The sequence below is a fragment of the Suncus etruscus genome, chromosome 13, assembly GCF_024139225.1.
Source record: "Suncus etruscus isolate mSunEtr1 chromosome 13, mSunEtr1.pri.cur, whole genome shotgun sequence".
In the NCBI taxonomy this organism is placed as follows: Eukaryota; Metazoa; Chordata; class Mammalia; order Eulipotyphla; family Soricidae; genus Suncus; species Suncus etruscus.
The window spans coordinates 30,807,180-30,829,854 of NC_064860.1; the positions used below are offsets into that span (position 1 = coordinate 30,807,180).

General features: G+C 35.7%; 1 protein-coding gene across 1 annotated transcript in view; it reads right to left on the bottom strand.

Annotated features, from left to right (window-relative positions):
* STXBP5L (syntaxin binding protein 5L) overlaps window positions 1-22,675 on the bottom strand; it is a 323,518-nt gene that overhangs the window by 237,837 nt on the left and 63,006 nt on the right. The window contains exons 4-5 of the mRNA XM_049785948.1: window positions 9,398-9,479; window positions 6,069-6,169 (exon numbers count right to left, since the gene is read on the bottom strand). Of these exons, the coding sequence (XP_049641905.1) occupies window positions 6,069-6,169; window positions 9,398-9,479 (183 nt within the window). The remainder of the gene's footprint in view (window positions 1-6,068; window positions 6,170-9,397; window positions 9,480-22,675) is intronic.

A 22,675-nucleotide genomic window follows, 5' to 3' on the forward strand; every position in this document is an offset into this window, starting at 1 on the left:
TCTATAATTAAACACTTAGGAATCAAAATTAAAAAGAGCTAAAAAAAAAGCTGAAGACATTTAATTACAAAACTAATAAGTTGCATTGAATTTCCTTCTGCTTCTATCACAAAAATTTTGTTTTAAATGTTTTGTTTGTTGGGACAGAGCGAAAGACAGTGGGAAGGAAGTTTGCTTTGCATGCAACTGACTGTGGTTCGATTCTAAGCAATACATAGGTTCCCCCAAGCCTACCAGGAATGATTTCTGAGCCCAGAGCCAGGAGTAACCCCTAAGACCCTAAGGGTGTGGCCCAAACAAACAAACAAACAGAAAAGGTTTTGTTAGTTTCTGGCTATGCTGGCTATGCTCAGGGATCACTGTTGGCTGTGCTTAGGGATCACTTTTGGCTGGGCTCACGGAACCACAAGGAATGCTGAGGATCAAATGTACCTTTGTTGTGTCCAAGGCTACTGCCTTACCCACTGTACTATCTCCAGCCTGATCATGTATACTTTTCTTTTACAAAACTAAAATTTAATTGCTTATTTATCGGGGGAGGGAGTACATCCAACAGTGCTCAGGATCTATTCCGAACTGAATGTTTCCAGTACTTCTGGTGGAGTTCAGGGGGACTAGCCTTTGCTGGGGATCAATGCCAACGCGTCCTACATGTAAAGCAAGGTCTAGAAAACGTTGGGCCACATTTCCATCAGAAAGTATATATTTTTAAAACTCTTTTATTGCTTGTTATATTGTTCTTTAGTTGGGTTCTTTGAATTTCTAGTGACTATACTGGGATGTTATGCATCTGTCATTATGTTGGAATGTAACCTTCGTTTTTTGACCACCAATTTATTTCCGATTTATGTTGTTTGTATATTTATTTAAGTGAATGCCAGAAATGCACATGTATAATAAATGTCCTTATAATAAAAAAAAAAAAAAGAAAAGGGGGAATTGTTGGTGTAGATACCTAAGACCCACCCATTTCTGGGAGGGGTCTTGGAAACCAGATAGTAGGTGTAACCTTACCTGCAAGACCCTCCCATTCCTGGGAGGGGTCTTGGAAAAGTTAGATAAGGCTTGAACCGAGGGAATTCGGCCCTTTTGGCTCTTTGCCCTTTTTGGCCGTTTCCTTTGGCCCTGAAGATGGCTGAAGTGAGTTAAGACGCAGGGCTAGCCAAGAATGGCTGAATGCTTGAAAGATTATGAGTAGGCCACACCCATGTGGTGGATAGGGCATGAATAAAGTTGTTGCTTCCTGACGCCTGCCTGTGAGTGAGTGATTACGCCGATTACCTGGGCCTGGAACCCGCTGGCTAAATGGGGATGCGGAGCCACGTGGCCTGGGATGGCAGAAAGAAATCCATCGCCATCCACCGCCATCCAGCCCCATCCTTAATTATGTAATGCAAGAGTTATGGACAAATGAATAAATACAGAAACTATGATAAATATACACAATTGAGTACTATTTGACAGTAAGCTAAAATGAATTTATGCAATTTTCTACAATGTGGATAGATCTAAAGAGAATCATGCTGAGTGAAGTTAGTCAAAGGAGAAGATGATCTTTCTCATAATGGTCAGAATGATCTTTCTCATAACCAAAGTTGAGAAATAAATGCCCAAAGGCAATAGAAAGGAAAACCATGAGAGCTTATCTTCAGTAAGAAACTTAATACTGGAGGGACTGTCTATTGGTCAGGAAAGAGAACAATATGACAACAGTAAAGGGAGTGTCCTCCTATAAAGGAGAAGTTGGTAAGAGGAGGTAAGGCAACATGCATGATATGCTATCAGCAAGAGTTTAATTAACAACAGTACTCAAAAGGATGGTATATAAGGGAAACAAAGAAAAAGTGCCTGCCTTAGAGGCAAGTAGAAGTGAGGCAGCAAGAAAATTTGGTGGAAGGAAGTAGATACTGATGAAGCTACTGATGTTGGACATTGTATGCCTGGAAATTAATTATGAATACTCTTATAACTCCATAATTCATGGTGATTAGATTTTAAAAAATAAGTTTACAGAAAAGAATTATATCAAAATCACAGTAAGGTATCATCTCATATGAATTAAAATAAGCTATAAAAGACAAGAAACAAGAACTGGTGAAGATGTAGAGGAAAAGAAAAATTTGGTACAATGTTGATAGGTACAAAAATAAGACAATTACTGGATGCTTTCTCTCATATGTAAAATATTCATAAAATAGAAAGAAACTAAAAGCAACAACAAAATAGATTCCTGAACCATATTAAATCTATAGTGCTTATAAGATGAAAGGGAATAGAATGAATGAGTTACAATATTTTTAGCATGTAGTGTTAGAGCACTGGAATGTATCTATTAATTATAGTGAATATAAAACAGAAAGAAAAATGTGAAATTAAAACTGAAAATATTCATTTTAAAATATTTAAAAATTTGGAATTTCATTTTAAATCATCATTTTAAAGCAATCACAAATAAATTTTTATAATTGAGATCAAATTTTTGTAAACTCAAATTTTTGAGTTCTCAGAACCTGAGGCAGTCAGACATAGTGGCAGCAGAGTTCAAATTGTGACTCAGAAGTGCCATTTTTGCAACCATGCCAGTGAACACCAAGGAAAAGAGAAGTACCACAATTAAGGAGGTCTTTCAGCCTCCCCATTGGACTCTTTTTCTCTCAATGGCTGTGCATTTCTTCTAGTTAATGAGCGAAAGCATAACACAAAATAAACACCTCTAGACTGCAAAGGTCACATAAGGAAAACAAGGCAAAACTCTACCATGCTTAGTGAAAGAAGATGGTAGCTCTGAAGACCCAATCAGTAGCAGTCAGCTATATAAACACTTTGATAAGGACTTTGTAAAGGAAATGCTGAGAAACTCAAAGAAACCATGCATTGGATAGCCAATAAGACTCAAAGAATAGAAGAGTAGAAATGAAAAAACTTCATACAGAAATGAAGACATTAAAAAAAACTTTGTAGGTGAAATGAAAACCTCACTGGAAAACCTCCCCAGCAGAGTAAAAGCTGCCGAGGATAAAATCAGTGAGGTCAAAGATGAGCTGCATAAAATGAGCGGAAAACAGCAGGAGATAAGAAACGTATTAAAATAAATGAACAGTTAACAAGAGAAATTTGGGATGAAGTAAAGAAGACAATATAAGAATCATTAGCATCTCAGAGTTCAGGAAGACAACCCTATGAGGAAGCAAGAGTCAAAGTATCATTAAGAAATTTCCAGAATAGAAGTATACAACCCATATCCTGGCTGCCGAAAGAGTAGCATCTAAAAGAGATCCAAATAAAAAACTTTGAGACATTCTAAATAGAATTATGAAAATCATAGATGAAGATGGAATACTGAAAGCAGAAAGATCAAAGAAGGAAATCATGTACAAAGGGTAATCCTTAAGATTTAAAGAAGATTTAACTAAGGAAATCCTCCAGGACCAAAGGCAGTGGTGGGATATACTGAAGGAAAAAAAAAAAGCTCAATAAAATGAATGCCTGACTAGAATACTTTACCCAGACAGAGTCTCATTCAGTTTTGAATAAGCTATATAAAGCTTCACTGGTAAATAACAGGTCAGGAAAAGGAGGAAAAAGAGGAGGGAGAAGTGGAGAAAGATGCACCTGTTTTGCATGTAGGGGCATAGATTTGATCCCAGCTTGCATATTCGCCCATGTCACAAGCCAAGAGTACTACCTAAGCACTGTTGAATATCAGTGAAGAACTAACTAATCTGGAAATTTATTAAAAATTTAGAAGCTCAGGGCCAAATTCTGATTTGAAAACCTCATTTTATGAAGAACTTCTATGTGAGTTGCATATACATTAAAGTTAAGATCAAATTGGGGTGGAAATGATAGCACAGCGGTAGCCTTGCATATTTCTGACCCGGGATGAACCCGGGTTTGATTCCTGGCATCCCGTATGGTCTCCAAGCCTGCCAGGAATGATTTCTGAAAACAGATCCAGGAGTAACCTGCATGTTGCTGGGTGTGGCCCATAAACCAAATACTACTACTATAATAAAGTAAGGTCCAAATTTTTATATATAGTAAAACTATATAATATGAAACTGCTTTGTGGATAAATAACTATTGCTTAGTCCTCAAATTTTAGGATGATAACCTAAATTACTATGTTAAGTAATAAGAATACACTTTTCTGGCTATTAAAGGGAGAGTAGATCAATAGTACTGTGGATAGAGTGTTTGCCTTGCATGAGGCCAAATTGGGTTAGATCCTTAGCAGCTCATATGGTCCCCTGACCCTGCCAGGAGTGATTCCTGAGTGCAGAGCAAGAAGTAACTCCTGAACACCACCATGTGTGGCAATCCCCCATATAAACAAACAGCAGCAACAACAACAATAAAGCAGGAGGAGAGAAATAGTGACCCTAAGATTTCCTCTATATTATTTCAAAGACTAATATATAGGAGTCTTAATGAAATAAAATTCAAATAACAGAAAAAATAAACTTAAATTTCCTTTAAAATAACAAACAACTCGTATCTGGATAGACATATACTGTAATAAATAAAATTAAGTAATAAATTTTAAATGTTTAAGTTGAGTATCATTCATAATCAACTAAATTAATATTTGATTTTCTTGTCTGTATTTAGATAAAGAACTATTAACTGTAAGTCAAATTTACAAACTTTTAAACTTTAAAACTAATTTAAGCCTCTGGAACTGGAATAACAATAATTTCTGACAAATATAACTGAGAAACATTCTCTGACAGCAACAGAATTAACATCGCTACCTTTATTTAAATTCATAGGCTATTTTAATTTTTGAATGAGAGAATTGAGTTATAGGAGGTCAACTGAGGAAAAGGTATGCTTGTCAGAGTGATAAAAGAAGAAATCAAATTTCCACTCATTCCAGTGTGAAGAGTATCTTTTCAAATTATAATATTCAGAAAGATCAAGTAGAAAACCTCAACTTTTACTTCCACTCATTAGAGTTAAGATAGTGTCAGTGACGCATGCCAGAGCAAATGCCAAATAGAAAGTTTAAATAAGTTATTTAAAATGTAATTTAAAATAAGTTATTCAAAGTTATTACAAAATGCCCAGGATGACCAATTTTAATTAAAAAGCCATTCATAATCATAAATTAGTATCGATTTGAATAAAATGAGACAATATAAACACCAAAATGATAAATATATTTATTTATAACTATTTAAAGAAGCTATCATTTAAAAATAAAAGTAACAGAGTAGTATAAAATTTTTTGAAAAAATGAAAAGTCTCAGCAAAAAAATAAAAGTTAAAAAACAAATCACAATATTACTATTAAAAATCTTTAACAAAGAATTTTTAAAAACTGAAAGATAAGGTTGGTATTCACTCTTTTTCTGCCACCTTTTCCATAAGAAAATCCAGAGACTTTTGCATTAGCTACTCCATGCTCCTTTGTAAAAGCCTAGCCAGCTTATACTAGCATAAATAGACAACTGTTAATGTTTGCCCTTCTTCCTATGTTTACTGGTTCTATACAATAAATATTATATGTGACAGTATATGACACTGTGAGCCCCTTAACCCCATGCTTCTTTCTTTTATGTATGTCTTTTTTCTTTTCTTTTTTTAAATAATATATTTATTTAAATACCATGATTACAAACAAGATTGTAGTTGGGTTTCAGTCATAAAAAGAACATCCCCATTCACCAGTGCAACATTCTTGTTTTCTTAATCCATGAGGTTACTAGCTCTCTATCAGGTGACTGAGTCTATATTTATTTTCATAGAAAAGTCATAAGATTATAACATAAGTATAAACAATAAGTTATTATTAGTTATTAAGATTATGAGAGGAAATCTTCCAAATTATGAGAAGAAATCTCGCAAATGTTACCAGAAATATGATCAGGAAGTAAATTCATGGGCATTAAAAATATTTAACTCATACTTTTGCTCTCCAGTTAAGTATAAATAAGTGTACATAGTAAATTAATTACTATTAGCTATTAAGATCTTGATAGAAAATTATTATAAATGTTAACCTGACTCGATCTGGAAATAAATTTATGTAGCAATAAGAAATTATTTAACTCATAACTGCTTACCGTTCTCGGTTAAATTTAAGAGAATGAAGAATAGCTGGCCTTTTTTGTCTAAGGTTCCATAAATGAAGTGTATCATCTGAGCTTGCACTCACCAAAGCACCCTGAAAGAAAAAGTAAACATCTTGTGAATTATTTGCTTAATTTAGGTGTTTGTTTGGGATGTGTGTGAAGCAAACACCAAGTTAATTTAATGAATGTTTCACTTTCAGAGTTATTTGTATCTACATAACCTAGAAAAAAATATTGACATACTTTAGTCAGGATGACTAAAAATATTGAGATTAATAAAGCATATAAATCTTTGAGGATGATCAGCTCAAGTAATATGAATTTGCCATTAGAGTAATAAATACTGTAATTCCTACACCAATGTCTATTTTATATCCACCAATGACTTCAGTTTAGTCTCCTCTAGCTTAGTTCTTGCATAATAAATGTTTGTTTGGCCACAGAGCAATGGCTCACTCCCAAAAGAGCGCTGCTTCCCAGCTGCTGGATTTGCAGAAATTATTGTGTGCTGTGTGTGATTAATCGGTGGCTCAAAGCCAATGAAATTAAAGCAGCATATGTTCAATAACACCTTCATGTAATAGATAACTAAATCTAGGGAGGGAGATGTTATTAATTCTATAATAAAACTAGGAAAAACTATATGGAAGAATATAATCAGGAATAGTAAGCATAACAGCGGCAACAGAGATACAAGGCACAAAATTAAGCATGTCAGTCAGGTTCCAAGACACATTTACAAAAGAAAAACTTAAAAAAAAATAATACTGGGCCAGAATGATAGAATGGAGGTAAGGTGTTTGCCTTTCATGAAGAAGGTCATTGGTTCGAGTCCCGGTATCCCATATGGACCCCTGAGCCTGCCAGGAGCAATTTCTGAGCATGGAGCCAGGAGAAACCACTGAGTGCTGCCAGGTGTGACCCAAAAACCAAAATAATAATAATAATAATAATAATAATAATAATAATAATAAATGATTATATGCAAAAAAACTAAAGTTGTGAGTTAAAAAAAGGACCAATCTTGAGGTCAGAAATTGTAAGTTTGTGTCTGTAACCATGGTGTTTAAATAAATTTATTTTAAAAATAAATTAAAATTAATTGGGAATTTAAGAGGTGGAAAGATAGAATAGCAGGTGGTGTACTTGCTTTGAATATGACTGACCCAGATTCAATGCCAGGCACCCTATCTAATCCCACAAGCTCAATCAGAAGTGATCTCTAAGCACAGATCCAGGAGTAAGCCCTGAACTCAACCATGCACGACCCAATACCTCTTATCCCCCTGCAAACATTTAAAAAACCCTAGGAACTTTAGGAAAAGGTACATAAATTTAGAATGAGGTTAATAAGATAGACTTCAGGACAATGTAAATAACAAAGGATGCAAAATACTACACCATATTTATTATTAGGTATGTAGCACAGAAACAACTTAGGGTCTAGAAGACCATTCCATAGTTATTAAATGCATATTAAATCCCCTGAAAATAAATTGTACTTCCCAGTATGCATCCATGCAGAAAGTAAAAGGTTGAAATCTTTTTACTTAGAGTTGCAGAGCAGCAACATAACTTCAATAAGCTTGTCAAGGAGTTTGGGAAATAGTATAGTAAAGTAAGGTTCTTGCCTTTTAGCCAGAAGATCCTGGTTTAATCCTGGAACACCATAGAGTCTCTTGAGCATCTCCCTGAGCTTAGAGCCAGGAGTAAGCCCTAAGCACAGCCAGGTGTGTCTCCCACCCCACAAAAAAATAGAGCAAAAATGCTAAGAACTATTATAATAACATAAAACATAAATAACATATTTTAAAGTTTCTCCTTTTCTACTGTATTTACACTAGTATGTAATAAGATGAGATATGCTAAATGATATATTGTCAATAAGGAGCCTCTTACAATACTCTGAGAAGTATTTCATGCAATGGAAGTTTAAAAAGTGGACACAATGTCAAAAAATTTTTATGCATCAGGTTATCTCTGATATTAAATTCATAAAAAATTTTACTTATGTTTGTGATGATAAATTGCTATATAGAGATATTCAAACAAATATTTGGAGACATTAACTAGAAGACCATTATTCATGTTATAAGTAAAATATAGTTGGTAACTCATTTTTTTCTCAAAACACTGATTCAATTTCCTAAATTCCTGAAGTTGGTAGAAAAAAACTTAAAAATAACTTTTCTTATAAAACCTTTAATACAGAGGCTAGAACAATAGCCCGTTTTTCAGGATATTTTGCCTTGACCACTTGGATATTTTTCCTTGACCACTTGGGTTCAATCTCCTGTATATCATATGGTCCTCTGAACCCACCAGGAGTGATTCCTGAATGCAAAGTCATGAGTTACCCCTGTGCACAACAGGTGTGGGCCAAAAACAAAGCAAATAAACAAACAACAACAACAACAAAACTTTAACATAAAAGAGGAGCCAGAGCAATAATACAGCATGTAGGGTATGTGCCTTGTACATGGCCAACCTGGATTCAATCCCTGTTATCCTTTGTAGTCCCATGAGAACCACTAAGAGTTATCCCTTTGTGCACAATCAGAAGTAAACCCTGGGCACCCTACCTGTGGCCCCCCCCAAAAAAACTGAAACAGAAAACAAAAACTTTTTTTTTTTTGGTTTTTTGGGCCACACCTGTTTGATGCTCAGGGGTTACTCCTGGCTAAGAGACAAAACAAAAACTTTAACATAAAAGAGCTCTAGCAAACACAGTAATTTACAGTAAAAATCAGCCAAGATGGCCTTTGCAGATCTCAGTGGAGGACCTGCAATCTTTCTGAGATTTCTAAAAACTTTGTCTTTAATAAGTTCCTTTTCATATAGTTCTATAAAAGAAACAGTAGGGTAGGCAGCCTATTTTCATGGAGGTTTGAGTACATAACTACTAATGTAAACTTATATGAGCAAATATGTACCTTTAAATGATTTCATAAGTAAATAGGCAAAAATATTTTATAAGAGATAAAAGCAAAACATGAACTGAATGCTGAATTATAAACTTTAAGTAGGAAATTTGTGTAGAAGGTGCATTTATTAGTCAATAAAACACTGAGGATTTAAAAAATTAAAATTCAATAATTCATATATGAATCATACTATACAATAATAGGATTTACTAGTACATACAAGTTTTTCTTTTTAAAGTTTAATAAGCTGATGTAAGGAATATTATCTTTTATGAAAATTGTGATAATGAATATTACAAGCATATCAATGCTTAAGCGATTAGAGTCATGGAATTATAATAAATTATAATAAAATACATTAATTGGTGGAGAGAAAGAAAGTAGTCATATCCTTACCTCATTTATCAAGAATTGGAGTTGCAGAACAGCTGCACCACTATCATGTTGGCAATAACAATCAACTCCAGGTCTCCCAAGTCTTATGTAATTGAAGTCAAGGATTTAACATGTTAGTAAGCATTGATAATAAGTAAAGAAAAAAATAACTTCTGTAGCAACTGATTTTGTTTTGTTTTCTTTTTAAGAAGAGAAGCTCGAGGGAAGCAGGCAGGGCAGGAAGGAAAAATAAAAAGAAGGGAGGTTTAAAATTGGGCTCTAATTTCTGACTATAGATTTAACTACAAAAGCTTTAAGCCTTCACAGAAATGAACAGAGAATTTAGATAGAAATCATAAGTAAACTAGCCTTCAGTGAAAAATTACACAATATAAACAAATATGTGTGTGTGTGTGTGTGTGTATTATTTGGGGGTTTGGCCATACCAAGAAATCTTCAGAATTTACTCCTGGCTCTGTGATCGTGATCATTCCCAGCATGACTCAGGGTAACATGTGCAATACTGTGAATTATGCCCATGTTAGGAGAATGCAAGGCACACTGCTATTCTAACTTCCTCACGTTGGATTTAATAAAACATAGACCAAACAAGAGAAAATACATTATTTTCAAGTACCCACTAAACATTTTCAAAATTATATCAACTGTTAGAAATAAAATGATGAATGTATGAAGACTTAAACAATACTTTATTATTGAATAATGGCAAAAAACTATATGTCAACAAAAATATAAATAAAAAGAAATATCACAAAATGCATATAAAATAGCATGTTATAGTAAAACTATTTTGTCAGTAAGAAAATTGAGAAATATTTCAATATATCTGGAGAATATAAAAACAAAACGCAACTTCTTTTTTTTTTTTTTGGTTAGTTTCGTTTTAGGCCACACCTGGCAGTACTCAGGGGTTATGCCTGACACTGTGCTCAAAAATAGCTCCTGTCAAGCAAAGGGGACCATATGGGATGTCAGGAATTTAATCCAGATCTGTCCCAGGTTGATTGCGTACAAGGCAACTGCCCAGTACTATCACTCCAGCCTCAAGAGAAACTTCTTGGGACTTGCAAAATGCAGCAAAAGTGGTACAATGAAGGAAATTACAGCAATACTAGTATACTTCAGGAAACAAAGTGAAAACCAAGCAAAAAAACTTAAATTCCATCTTAAAGGAGTTAGGGAAAAAAGAAGTTAAAGTCACTAGGAGGACAGAAGTGATAAAAATTAAAGCAGAACAGACCAGGACAAATCAGGGTGAATATAGTATATATAGATGTTGATTCAAAATGATGTGCCTCTAAAACAAAAAATAGTTTAATGTTGCACTTCAAATACAAATATGAGGTTTAGTTTTTGTGTGGGAACGGACCACACCTAGTTGTAATTAGGGCTTAGTCTGTTTTCTGTGCTCAGGAATTACTCCTAGAATAATCCCTGTGTTCAGGTAACTATATGTGATGCCAGGAACTGAACCAGAGTCAACCACAGGCCAGGCAAGTTTCTTAACCCTGTACTATCTCTTTGACCTAATAACATATGTTCAGTATGATAAAAACACTATAAAATGTGGTAATAAATGTTTAGGGTTTTTTTTTTTTTTTGCAATTGTAATGTGTTACACCTTAAACCATTACACCTATAGGAAGTTTTCTTTAGAGCTCAGGATAACTACACAGATAATAATAATAATAATAATAATAATAATAATAATAATAATAATAATAATAATAATAATAATAATAAAAGAACTGAAAGTACACAAAAAATTATGTGAAAATAAACCATCAAAAATGCTAGTTAAAAGATGAAGAAAGGTTGAACTCTGATGGAATGCTGACGCCCAGCACACTGTCTTCTGTGCTGCATCTGCGGGCCTGATTTCCTGTGTGTGTGGCTTCCTCTGCGGAGAGCTAGCCTCCCCAGGAGGTGAGTTGTTCCACCCAGAAAGGGAGGAGCCAGAGGAGCGCAGCCGCTTGCTTCACTACTTAGCCCTGCACATCATTTAGCCAATGAATACCACCCCAACTCGTAGAAAAACCCGCAATACAAGTGTGGCAATGGGAAAACAACACAGGCCAGCACCAGGCATAGAGAATGAAGATGGCAACTTTGATGACCTGAAAACAGCCAATCAATTAGTCAGTCTCTCAGAGAAGTAGTTTAGAGAAGAAATATGGAGCATGTTCAAGGAACTCAAAGAACTCAAAGAAAGAACACTAATAAGAGTCAAGAGAATATGAAGATAGAAATCAGAAAACTCCAAACTGAAATATCAAGTCAAATAACAGGTCTGAAAAACTCAGTAGACGAATTGACAGGCAAATTAGATAAGCTCTCCAACAGGGTCTGAGGATAGAATTAGTACGCTGGAAGATGAGATGAATAACAACTCCATACAGCAGAAGAGACTGGAAAAAAGCCTTAAAGCAAATAATCAGACAATGGAAAAATTACTCAAAGAATGTGAACAGATGAAAATAGAAGCCTTTGATAAGCTCAACAGAAACAACTTAAGAATCATTGGAGTCCCAGAGATCCAGGAAGAAAATCTCCAGGAAGAATCAATGGTCAAGTGTTGCAAGTCAGCCCCTGAAGAGGTTGACTGATGGAGGGATAAAGGATAAGGTCTTTCCCCTCCAGCTCGGAGCACGCATCTGCCACCCTGTCCAGCCGACGGTTCTGAGGTGAAACTGCAGGTAAACAGCTCGCAGACACTCAGGCTTGTGGAAATATTAGCTTTATTCGGTGGACAAGACTGAAGTCCAAAGTCTCACCCTAAGTTCCAGCAAAAAAGCCTCTCGCCTTCCACAGACCCTTGTTTTTGTCCCCCAGAATCAGGTACCACCCAATGGTGGGATCAGATACCACCCAATGGTGGAAGCAGAATCAGGTACCACCCTAAGGTGGGGGCAGAATGCCAGGTCACACCCTAGGGTAGGGCACAACCACCAATCAGGGTAGGTTCAGTAACATAATAATCCCATAAAATATTTACATGCACAACAATTCCCATGGAGAGCGATTGATGTTGATGTTGTATTACATTAGGGTTTTGCTTTCTTGACTTTAGGTTAGTGGGTTAGATATTGTTGTCTATAATTTCCTAAATGTTATTTTTGTCTGGCCTCAGGGCTTTCTGCGTGGGCACATCATAGGCAAAATACTAGGTTTATAGGAGGTTCCATCCATTTTGGATGGGCCCTCAAGTTGTTTATTTACACAGGGAGGGTCTCTGCCTTAAATATTTTGTTTTGGTTTGTGACTTAAGCTCCCATCTATAAATAATCGACCTTATTGGTACATCAATTTTGGACATTATATGGACTTCAGCCTGGATTAAGAACTTGGCTTAAGTTCAGAAGCCTATTGATCATCATTGCAGTGGCCCCCCACTGTGCAGGGTTATATGCTTCTTCCTCCAAAATAAGGGCCTAATTCAATGACCTCAAAGATGGGCTTTCTGGTCTACCTGGACTTGAATGAAAATGGGTTCAGAGAGATAGCATGAAGATAAGGCATTTGCCTCACATGCAGGTCATTGGTTATAATGCCGGATCCACCAGGAGCGATTTCTGAGCGTGGAGCCAGGAGTAACTCCTAAGCACTGCCGGTGTGACCAAAACAACAACAACAACAACAACAAATAAAGAAAAGGTGCTTCTTCTGGCCTACTACACTACCTTTCTAGCATCTCTTCGAAGGATCTATGTACGTCTTAGATTTATCTTCTCAGTAGCTTGTAGTTGATTCCTTGATACATGTTTCTGGTTTTAGACACCCTGTGTTTAGGTTAGAAGTTTTTCTTTACATTTTCCTGTGATGCGCTTATGCAAACAGCTGCTCTTTTATTATTGACTAGTTTTTCCTTTAATAATTGTAAACAATATTGTTTGTTTACTAAAAACAAATGGGGGAATTGTGTATGTAAATATTTTATGGGATTATTATGTTACTGACCCTACCCTGATTGGTGATTTGCCCTACCCTAGGGTGTGACGTGGCATTCTGCCCCCACCCTAGGGTGGTACCTGATTCTGCTTCCACCATTGAATGGTATTTGATCCCACCATTGGGTGGCACCTGATTCTGGGGGATAAAAACAAGGGTCTGTGGAAGGTGAGAGGCTTTTTTGCTGGAACTTAGGGTGAGACTTTGGACTTCAGTCTTGTCCACCGAATAAAGCTAATATTTCCACAAGCCTGAGTGTCTGCGAGCTGTTTACCTGCAGTTTCACCTCAGAACTGTCGGCTGGACAGGGTGGCAGATGTGTGCTCCGAGCTGGAGGGGAAAGACCTCATCCTCCATCCCTCCATCTTCAGGGGCTGACTTGCAACAGTCAAGAACATCATCACAGAGAAACTACCAGAGCTAAAGAATACATGCAACCAAATCCTGCAAACGCGAAGAGTACCAACTAAAAGAGATCCCAGGAAAAACACCCAAGACGCATCCTAGTCACAATGACGAATCCCATGGATAGAGATAGAATTCTAAAAGTGACAAGATCGAAAGGGAAATTACATTCAAAGGAGCACCCTTGAGACCTGTCACCAGAAACACTCAAGGCCAGAAGGCAGTGGTGGGAAATAATGACAAAACTCAATGAAATAAATGCTTCTCCTAGAATACTGCACCCAGCCAAACTCACTTTCAGGGTTGAAGGAAGAATACATGGCTTCACAGATAAACAACAGCTCAGAAACTTTACAGTCTCAAAATCAGTCTTAAGTGTAAAACTGAAAGGCCTACATTAAGACAAGACAGACCAACAGACACATCAAACTATGACACAAAAATGACACTAAATCCCATGACAATTCTTTCTCTCAATGTCAATGGACAAAATGCACCCATTAAGAGACACAGAGTAGCTAAATGGATAAAAAAAACTCAATCCAACCTCCTTCTGCCTACAAGAAACACACCTAAATAGTAAGAACAAATATAGACTCAAAATAAAAAGCTGGAGGAAAATTATCCAAGCAAACAACACCCAAAGAAAAGTTGGAGTGGCCATACTAATATAAGATGATGCAAACTTTTTACTCATAAAAGTTGTAAGGGACAAAGATGGACATTTTGTATTAATCAAGGGGTATGAACAGCCGGAAGAAATCACTCTCCTAAACATATATGCACTGAATGAGGGGCCGGCAAAATATTTAATACAATTGTTGACAAATCTGAAAAATAATATCAATAACAACACAATAATTGTGGGAAACTTCAACATGGCTTTGTCAACACTTGATAGGTCAACCAGACTGAAAACCAACAAGAATAAACTAGATCTGAAAAGAGAAATAGAAGAAAGAGGCCTCGTAGACATATATAGGACACTCCATGCCCAGAAACCTGGATATACATTTTTCTCTAATGTACATGGGACATTCTCCAGGATAGACTACATGCTAGCACATAATACCCCATAATATCAAGAGGATAGAAATTTTGCAGGCTACCTTCGCTGTCCACAAGGCCCTAAAATTATACATGAACTACAAAGGGACACAAAAGAAAAACTTTAATACCTGGAATTTAAACAGCCTAATACTGAATAACCAGTGGTCTGAAATAAAATTAAAGAGGAAATCAAAACACCTCCTCACACCTCAGAGACTGGCACACATTAAAAAGAGCTACAAAAATCAGTATTGGAATGGACTTGGAGGAAACGGATCCTCATTCTTTACTAGATTTTTACTGCTCCAATCTTCTATTGGAAAACTATATGAACATTTTTCCAAAAAGTAGGAATTGAGTTTCCACACTGTCCAACAATTCCATTTCTTGTTATATATTGCAAGGTCCCAAAATACAATGCAAAAAATTCATCTGTACTCCTATATTGCAGCTTTATTCACAATAGCCAAAATCTAGAAACAATTCACTTTCAGATGATTGAATAAAGAAACTATGGTTCACATATACAATAGAATACTACCTAGTAAGAAAAGATGAATTCATGCAATTTGCTACTTGCTGAATCAGAGAGAGAGGGCCAGACAAAATGATATCTCTCATTGCTGAGGTATAAATAAACATAGTTGGGGGAATAACAAATGCCAAAGGCAATGGAAACAAAGAGCATAAAAACTGGTCTCCAGAAAGAAGTTCCTTGGGTGTGAGGGGCATTGGTCAGGGAAGGGATCTGATTAAACATAAAGTGATATGCATAATACCCTATCAGCAACAATGCCTAAAAGAAAGAAAAAAGAAGAAAATGCACCAGCCATAAAAGTACTCTAGAGGGGAAGGCAGAAAAACTGGGGAGGGAACTAATAGAAGTAACTGGACATTGGTAAAGTTATTGATGCTAAAAGAGTGTATGCCTAAAACACAAACATGAATAAATTTATAGCTGTATAATTGATATTGATTCAATAAAAATTTAATAGACTTTATATGTAAATGATTATAAAAAAAGTTGAATCAATAAGTCCACTGAATCAATAAGAAAAGTTTAGGGAAAATTCAATGCATAGTACTGGCCTTGCAGACATAAGACCATAACAAAAAAAAAATCTTCAAAGAAAACAAAGTTAGGAAATAACAAAAGTCAGAGACTGTTGCAGGGAACTGTATTGGTTCTACATTTGGTATCTGGATTCATGGTTGAACAGGTGCTATCCGATCACATGAAATCTAAGTTGGGTCCACATAATACATGTTCAGGGTCGGAGGTGCTCCAGTCTTATAAAATATATGGGTTCTTATCTTTAGTAGACAAGAGCTTGTTTCTATACATAAAACTTCCCCCTTTTCAGTATGTCTTTACGAAAGGGAATGGTGCCATATTGTAATGGTGGTGCATTTGAGGGTGAGAATGACAGGCTACACAATCTCTGTGCCCTGGTTTTGGCCTGAACTTTTATCCCAAGTAAGACTTTTTCCTTTAGGTTTTCGTACCAAGCAGAATCAAAACAGGTGAAGTTAAAGAAAAAATAGAGAGAAAAATATTAAACATACAAAGAAAATATAAGTATCCTTATTAAGTCTTTTGAGATATTCTGTGGGGGTAAAATCCAGGGCACATTTTCATCCCACATCATGGTCTTGTTGACTTTGAGAGACAATTTGCAGCAGTAAGGGATCAGGTAATGTCTTTGAGATGGGGGTCCTTCTGGAGCTAAATCTATAAATCTAATTCTGGAGCTAAATCTGTAAATCTAAAGCTAAATCTGTAATTCTGGAGCTAAACAGTCCACATTTAGGGGTGTGTGTGTGTGTGTACGTGTGTAAAGAAGAACCACATAGAATGAGTCAGCAAGAGTAGTGGTTGCAGCTTCTTGCCAGGGCATGAGATGTGGGACTGTGAGGGTGTCCTTTTCATTTTGGAAGCTGGGTGATGACTTATTGGGGCAGAGGTCGGTCTTGGTACCTGATGAGTTAAGAACTGAGGGTAAAGAGTATTAAATAAGGAGATCAGGATTGGGGGATGAGAGGACAGAAGGACTTCTGAAGGGGGAGGAAGAATAATATAAAGAAGAAGCTATATACACTATAGGCATAAATTGTTTACAGCTTAGGTTTGGCAATCAAGAGGAGTCCACTGTATACAAACTCATGACCACATATAGACAGATATTAGAGATCTATTCATATGTTGTTGGAGGCCTGACCCTCATAGGATGGGTCTGAGCTCTTAAGAAATAATTGAATTAATGAAAGATAATAATTAGCTAAGATATAGATTAGGAGAGAAAGAAAAGAAAAACAAAAGATAAGAGAGAATAAAAAAGAAAAATAAGTAACTACAGTAAAAATTACTTAAAAAATTGGGACGGTGCCTCAGAGTTGGAAGGTTTTCCAATTTCTGGGCACTTCAACAATGGCAGGGGTAAACTTTGCTAAATGAAGTTTTCAGGGTTAGATAGTGGCTGGAATATTTTAGGATAATAATAGTTTTAAAGTCTAGAGGACTAAGCAATGTGGTAGTGAGGACTCTGAGAGGTGTTTACCCTATGTAGTATCTTATGCCATGTCTTATGTATTGAGGTTCCTTTCCTAAAGAGAAACTGACAGAGTGGGAGGAGAGGAGCAGGAAGAAGAGGGGAGGAGGGAGGTGGGGAAGAGAAGGGGAAGAGAAGGAATGGAGGATGGAGAGAAGGAGTGGAGGAAGAGGGGGAAAAAGAGAGGGGAAAAAAGCATATGGTAATTCATAAAAATCAACACAGTTCCCTGCAACAGCACAGGGAACCAAACTCTCCCTGGCGAATTCATAATACCACTCTGGCACCAACTTGAGCCAGTTTTGATAGGACATCCTAACAATGAGGAAACAACAGCAACTTGATCTAAGAGCAGGTTGCTCTATCTCATCACCTAATGGTAAGATGAAATCAAAGACATATCTTTCTTTGATCTGTGCAAAAACCACGATCACTAGTTACAGAATACTGACTTTGACAACCGCAACTGGGCAGAACTTAACCTGGGACCAGTAATAAAGACCCTAGCATAGGCTTCTGCCTAGGATTTGTACAAGTATCAATGTTTCAATATTTATCCTTTACCAGTGTCCACTTCTCTCCACAAGTGCACCCCCCCCCAATTTTCCTTCCACCAGTCTGCTTCTACAAGAGGCACTTTTTTTCATCGATATAATTTTTACACTGTGGTTTACAGTATTGTTTCTAAGAGTTTCTTACAAAGTTATCCACTTTAAAATTCTACTACTGTGAGAATAATATCCAAACTCTTTATAGGATATTAATCCTGTATCTTATGATGCATTTCATGAAATGCTGCTACTTATCCCTAAGTTTTTTACTTTTCACTTCTTACTTTTACATGTAGAAAATAAATGGTGGAAAAAAAATTCGCTTTTAAGGTTTTCATACAGTACATTGGAAGTTCTTAGCATAGCTTTCAGTATTGATCTTGGAAGCTTATAATGAATACATTTTTCCCCAGTGGATTGCATCAGGTTCTTTCAATAAACACTTTTTTCTACATAATCAGTTTTTGTTGTTAGATTAAGTAGATAAAATAGAGGTTAAAGCATTTGTGCTGCACATGAATAACTGTTCTTCAATCCCCAACACTACATTTATTCTCGTGAACACCACCAGAAATAATCCATGAGTGTAGAATCTGGAGTAAATCCTGAGTGTGCTAGATATAGTCCACAGATAAAAAACAAAACAAAACAAAACAAAAAAACAGAGGCAGAATTGTTGTTAGAAGTTAAGTAAAACAATGAGCAGAACCAAAAAAGTAAATTTTTTTAATTATTTATGGTAACTGATGCCTAGAAATAATCCAAGTGCCCAACAGCAAATAAGTAAATGATGAAATTGTGGTATATTTATGTATACAATATAATGCAAGGGGAAAAGATAAAATCTTATAGTTCATTGCAATCTGTATTGAGTTGTCATGTATCATGCTGAGTGAAGTGACTGAGAAGGAAAAAGACTAATAGTAATTGTCTCGCTAATATGTGGTATATAAAGAAACAAAGCAAGGGAATAGATAATCCCAGTAGAAACAAATCCTCAGATTTTGCCAACAGAGCACTGAACTGAGGTTGCTAAGAGAAGAATGAACCTTGGGACAGTGGTGTAAAGTATTGACACTCTGGTACTCTGGTGATGGGGTGATATAGTAGCATTGAAAATATAAAATATAATATGTAAATTACTGCAAACCATGGCAATAAATAATGGAAAAAATGAAATTATGTAAGTGAGGAAAAGTAACAGAAGACATTATCATTGCAATCTAAAAAGTTGATCAAGTTACAGATTAAGCTGTTGTTTACTGTTCTTTTTAATTTAATCACTGGGAGATACTCAATTGCAAAATTATTCATAATTTAGTTTTATACAATGTCCTATACCCATCCCTTCATCAGCGCACATTTTCTACAAAAATGTTTTTTACTGGGCCAAAGGCACAGCACAGCTGTATGGCATTTGCCTTGCATGCAACTGACCCAGGACTGTTGTTGGTTCAATTCCCGGCATCCCATATGGTCCCCTGAGCCTACCAGGAACAATTTCTGAGTGCAGAGCTAGGAGTAACCCCTGAGCGTTGCCGGTTGTAACCCCTCCAAAAAAAAAAAACATTGTTTTTTTTTTTTACTGTTCTTGGTAATTTGAACCATATGTAGAAAGACATTTATTCACTAAATCATATGGTGGGTAAAAGTTGACATATTTATTATTTTTGTGTTGAGAAAAAATTTAAAAATATACTACAGGGATTTATAATTGCACAAGCAATGTCTAAAACTATGCCAACATAAAAATAAGTGACAATACCATATTTTTCAAATAAGAGGATAACTTTCATAACAGAGTTGGTCATGTTCTACTTGCCCTGTATTTATTTTTCTATTCTCTTGTGTTCTATTACAAGTCCTGTATAGTGAACCAAAAGTAGACTTGATTTATGAGTTTAACCAATAAAAAATAATAGATTAAAAACTGGAATGTAGGACAAAAGTTACAGTTTAATAGTGAATCACTCATGATGCATTGTTCATTTCATGATAGCTCTATTCCCATGGTTAAATATTTTGCTTGATTTGAATAAATACTCGTACATCTTAGACTTTCAAACCTCGTATTGGGTATCGTTTCTCTTGGCTGATATCTATTATGAATAAAATGTTCTTATTTCTTCAAAATACTGATATTTAATTAGTATTTTAATCAGTATTTTGATTGGTATTTTGATTAATACTTCAAATGTACCAATATTTGGAGACAGGGCCTCATAAGAAGAAATTAAAGATAAATTATGTCATTAAAGTGGAAGCATGATTCAGTAGTGTCAGCCTCCTTATAAAACTAGGCATTGAAGAGATATGCACAAAGAGATTCTAAGCTTGTGTACAAAGAGATCTGAGCATGTATACAAAGAGATTCTGTGAGTGTATGAAAGATTGTGGCTGCCTTGGAAGCCAAATAAGATGCTTTCTCATGAAACCCACCTTTCTTATACCATGAACCTAAACTTGTGGCATCAAGCTTTCTATCATATAAGAGATTATGTACTGGTTAATATTATAAGAAATAAATATATGCTCCTTAAGTTAACATTGCATTTTATTTTAATAGCACAAGCAGTAAAATATATTTATAAAATATATATAGTAATATTTTGTATATGATTTATCTGTATATAATTATATATATTTATATAAAATACACAAAAATATACATTAAAATGTACTTGTCTTGGGATGATTTCTTTAAATGACTATACTTGTAAGCAGTATTTCAACTTAACCTATTTCTTTAAGAAGCTATGAATATATTCAATTAGTTCTAAAAGTAGCTTCATGAATCAGATCCTTAAAATTTTATTCTTGGAATTAAATTTTAACTCATGAGTTTCTTTTCTTTTTTGCAGGGAAACTAACACTGTAATCCAAGGCATTTGGTAACATTATTAAGTCACAAAGTGTTACTGGATATAGCAATAAAATAACATACAAGTGAAGATCAAAACACTAACTATAACATATGTTTTGTCATAAGTAATAAATTTTTGGAATAGGCTTTCTTCTACCTGATTTAGAGAGTTTACCCTATTTCTACCTCAAAAAATAGAAAAACTTTGATCTTCAACTCTAATTTAATGGACTCTAATCAGCTACAAGGTAAACACAACTTTAGATCAAATATTGGGACTTACATAAATAATATATTTAAATTACAATTTATGAATAAATAACATCAGATCTATTGGGATTGAATAACATTATATGGACAAGATCAATACTATAGCAGATTAGGTGTTTAGCTTGAATATGCCTGACTACCTGGGTTTAATCCCAGCACCACACATGGTCCCCTAAGCCCTAGCAGTAGTGATCCCTGGGTGTAGAACCAGGAATAACCCCTGAACATTGCCATGTATGTCCTAGGAAGGAAGGAAGGAAGGAAGGAAGGAAGGAAGGAAGGAAGGAAGGAAGGAAGGAAGGAAGGAAGGAAGGAAGGAAGGAAGGAAGGAAGGAAGGAAGGAGGAGGAGGGAGGGAGGGAGGGAGGGAGGGAGGGAGGAAGGGAGGGAGAAAGGGAGAAAGGGATGAAGGAAGGAAGAAGGTAGAAGGGAGGGAGGGAGGAGGGAGGAAGGAAGGAAGGAAGGAAGGAAGGAAGGAAGGAAGGAAGGAAGGAAGGAAGGAAGGAAGGAAGGAAGGAAGGAAGGAAGGAAGGAAGGAAGGAAGGAAGGAAGGAAGGAAGGAAGGAAGGAAGGAAGGAAGGAAGGAAAGAAAGAAAGAAGAAAGGATGACAACTATTTGGAAATGAACTAGACTGGATATAGTATGGGCTTACAAAAATAGTCTGAGAATACTATGTCTGTAGAAAAATGACAAGGTATCTAAAAATTAAGATTGTATATCAGAAACAGAGAAAGTAATAGGACTAAGACAATGGCCTTGAATATGACTAACTCCAGTTCAACTTCCAGCATTTCAAAGTTCCCCAACATTGTAAGGAGCACAAAACCAGGAGTAAGTTCAGAGTAATTCTGGGTACAATGCTTGTGCCATGTTTTAAGGTTGTTACAACATAAAGGGATGGCAACTTTATTCAGATCCATCATCCCTTGTATCCAAACGCATAAGGAGACTGCATCCTAATTTAACTGAAACAACAAAATTGATGGGGCTTTGTATATAAATATATTTCACAGAAAGAATATAGATGTGAAATACTGGAGGTAGAATAAAAAATTGTGGCATCAGCTTTCTATGAGATAAGAAATTATTCAGTGATGAATAAATTATCAAAAATGGTATCAAAATGGTATGTCAGCTTCCTTCCTATTCTACTATGGCACAATCAAAATATAAAAAGTTCTCAGTTATTGCCACATTCATTGATATAATATTTTCTCCTCTTTTGGGTTTTTTTTTTTGAGCCACACCTGGTGATGCTCAGGGGTTACTCCTGGCTATGCGCTCAGAAGTTGCTCCTGGCTTGGGGGACCATATGGGATGCCACGGAATAGAACCACAGTTCGTCCTAGACTTACACCGGCAAGGCAGATGCCTTACCGCTCTGCACCATTGCTTCACACCACTGCTCCAGCCTCATAGTTTCTCCTCTTATACTGATTTTATTCAAGGATTATTTACTAAATGAATATAAATACACTTTAATATGTACTAATATGCTAGATTTAAATGAATCTCAGAAATTATTCTCACAAGTGAGACATTTTGTTTATTTTCTCAGAGACATATTTAAGATACAATGGAGATACATATTGATAAATTCATCAACCAAGAAAAATAAAAATCGCATGGTCATATCAGTAGA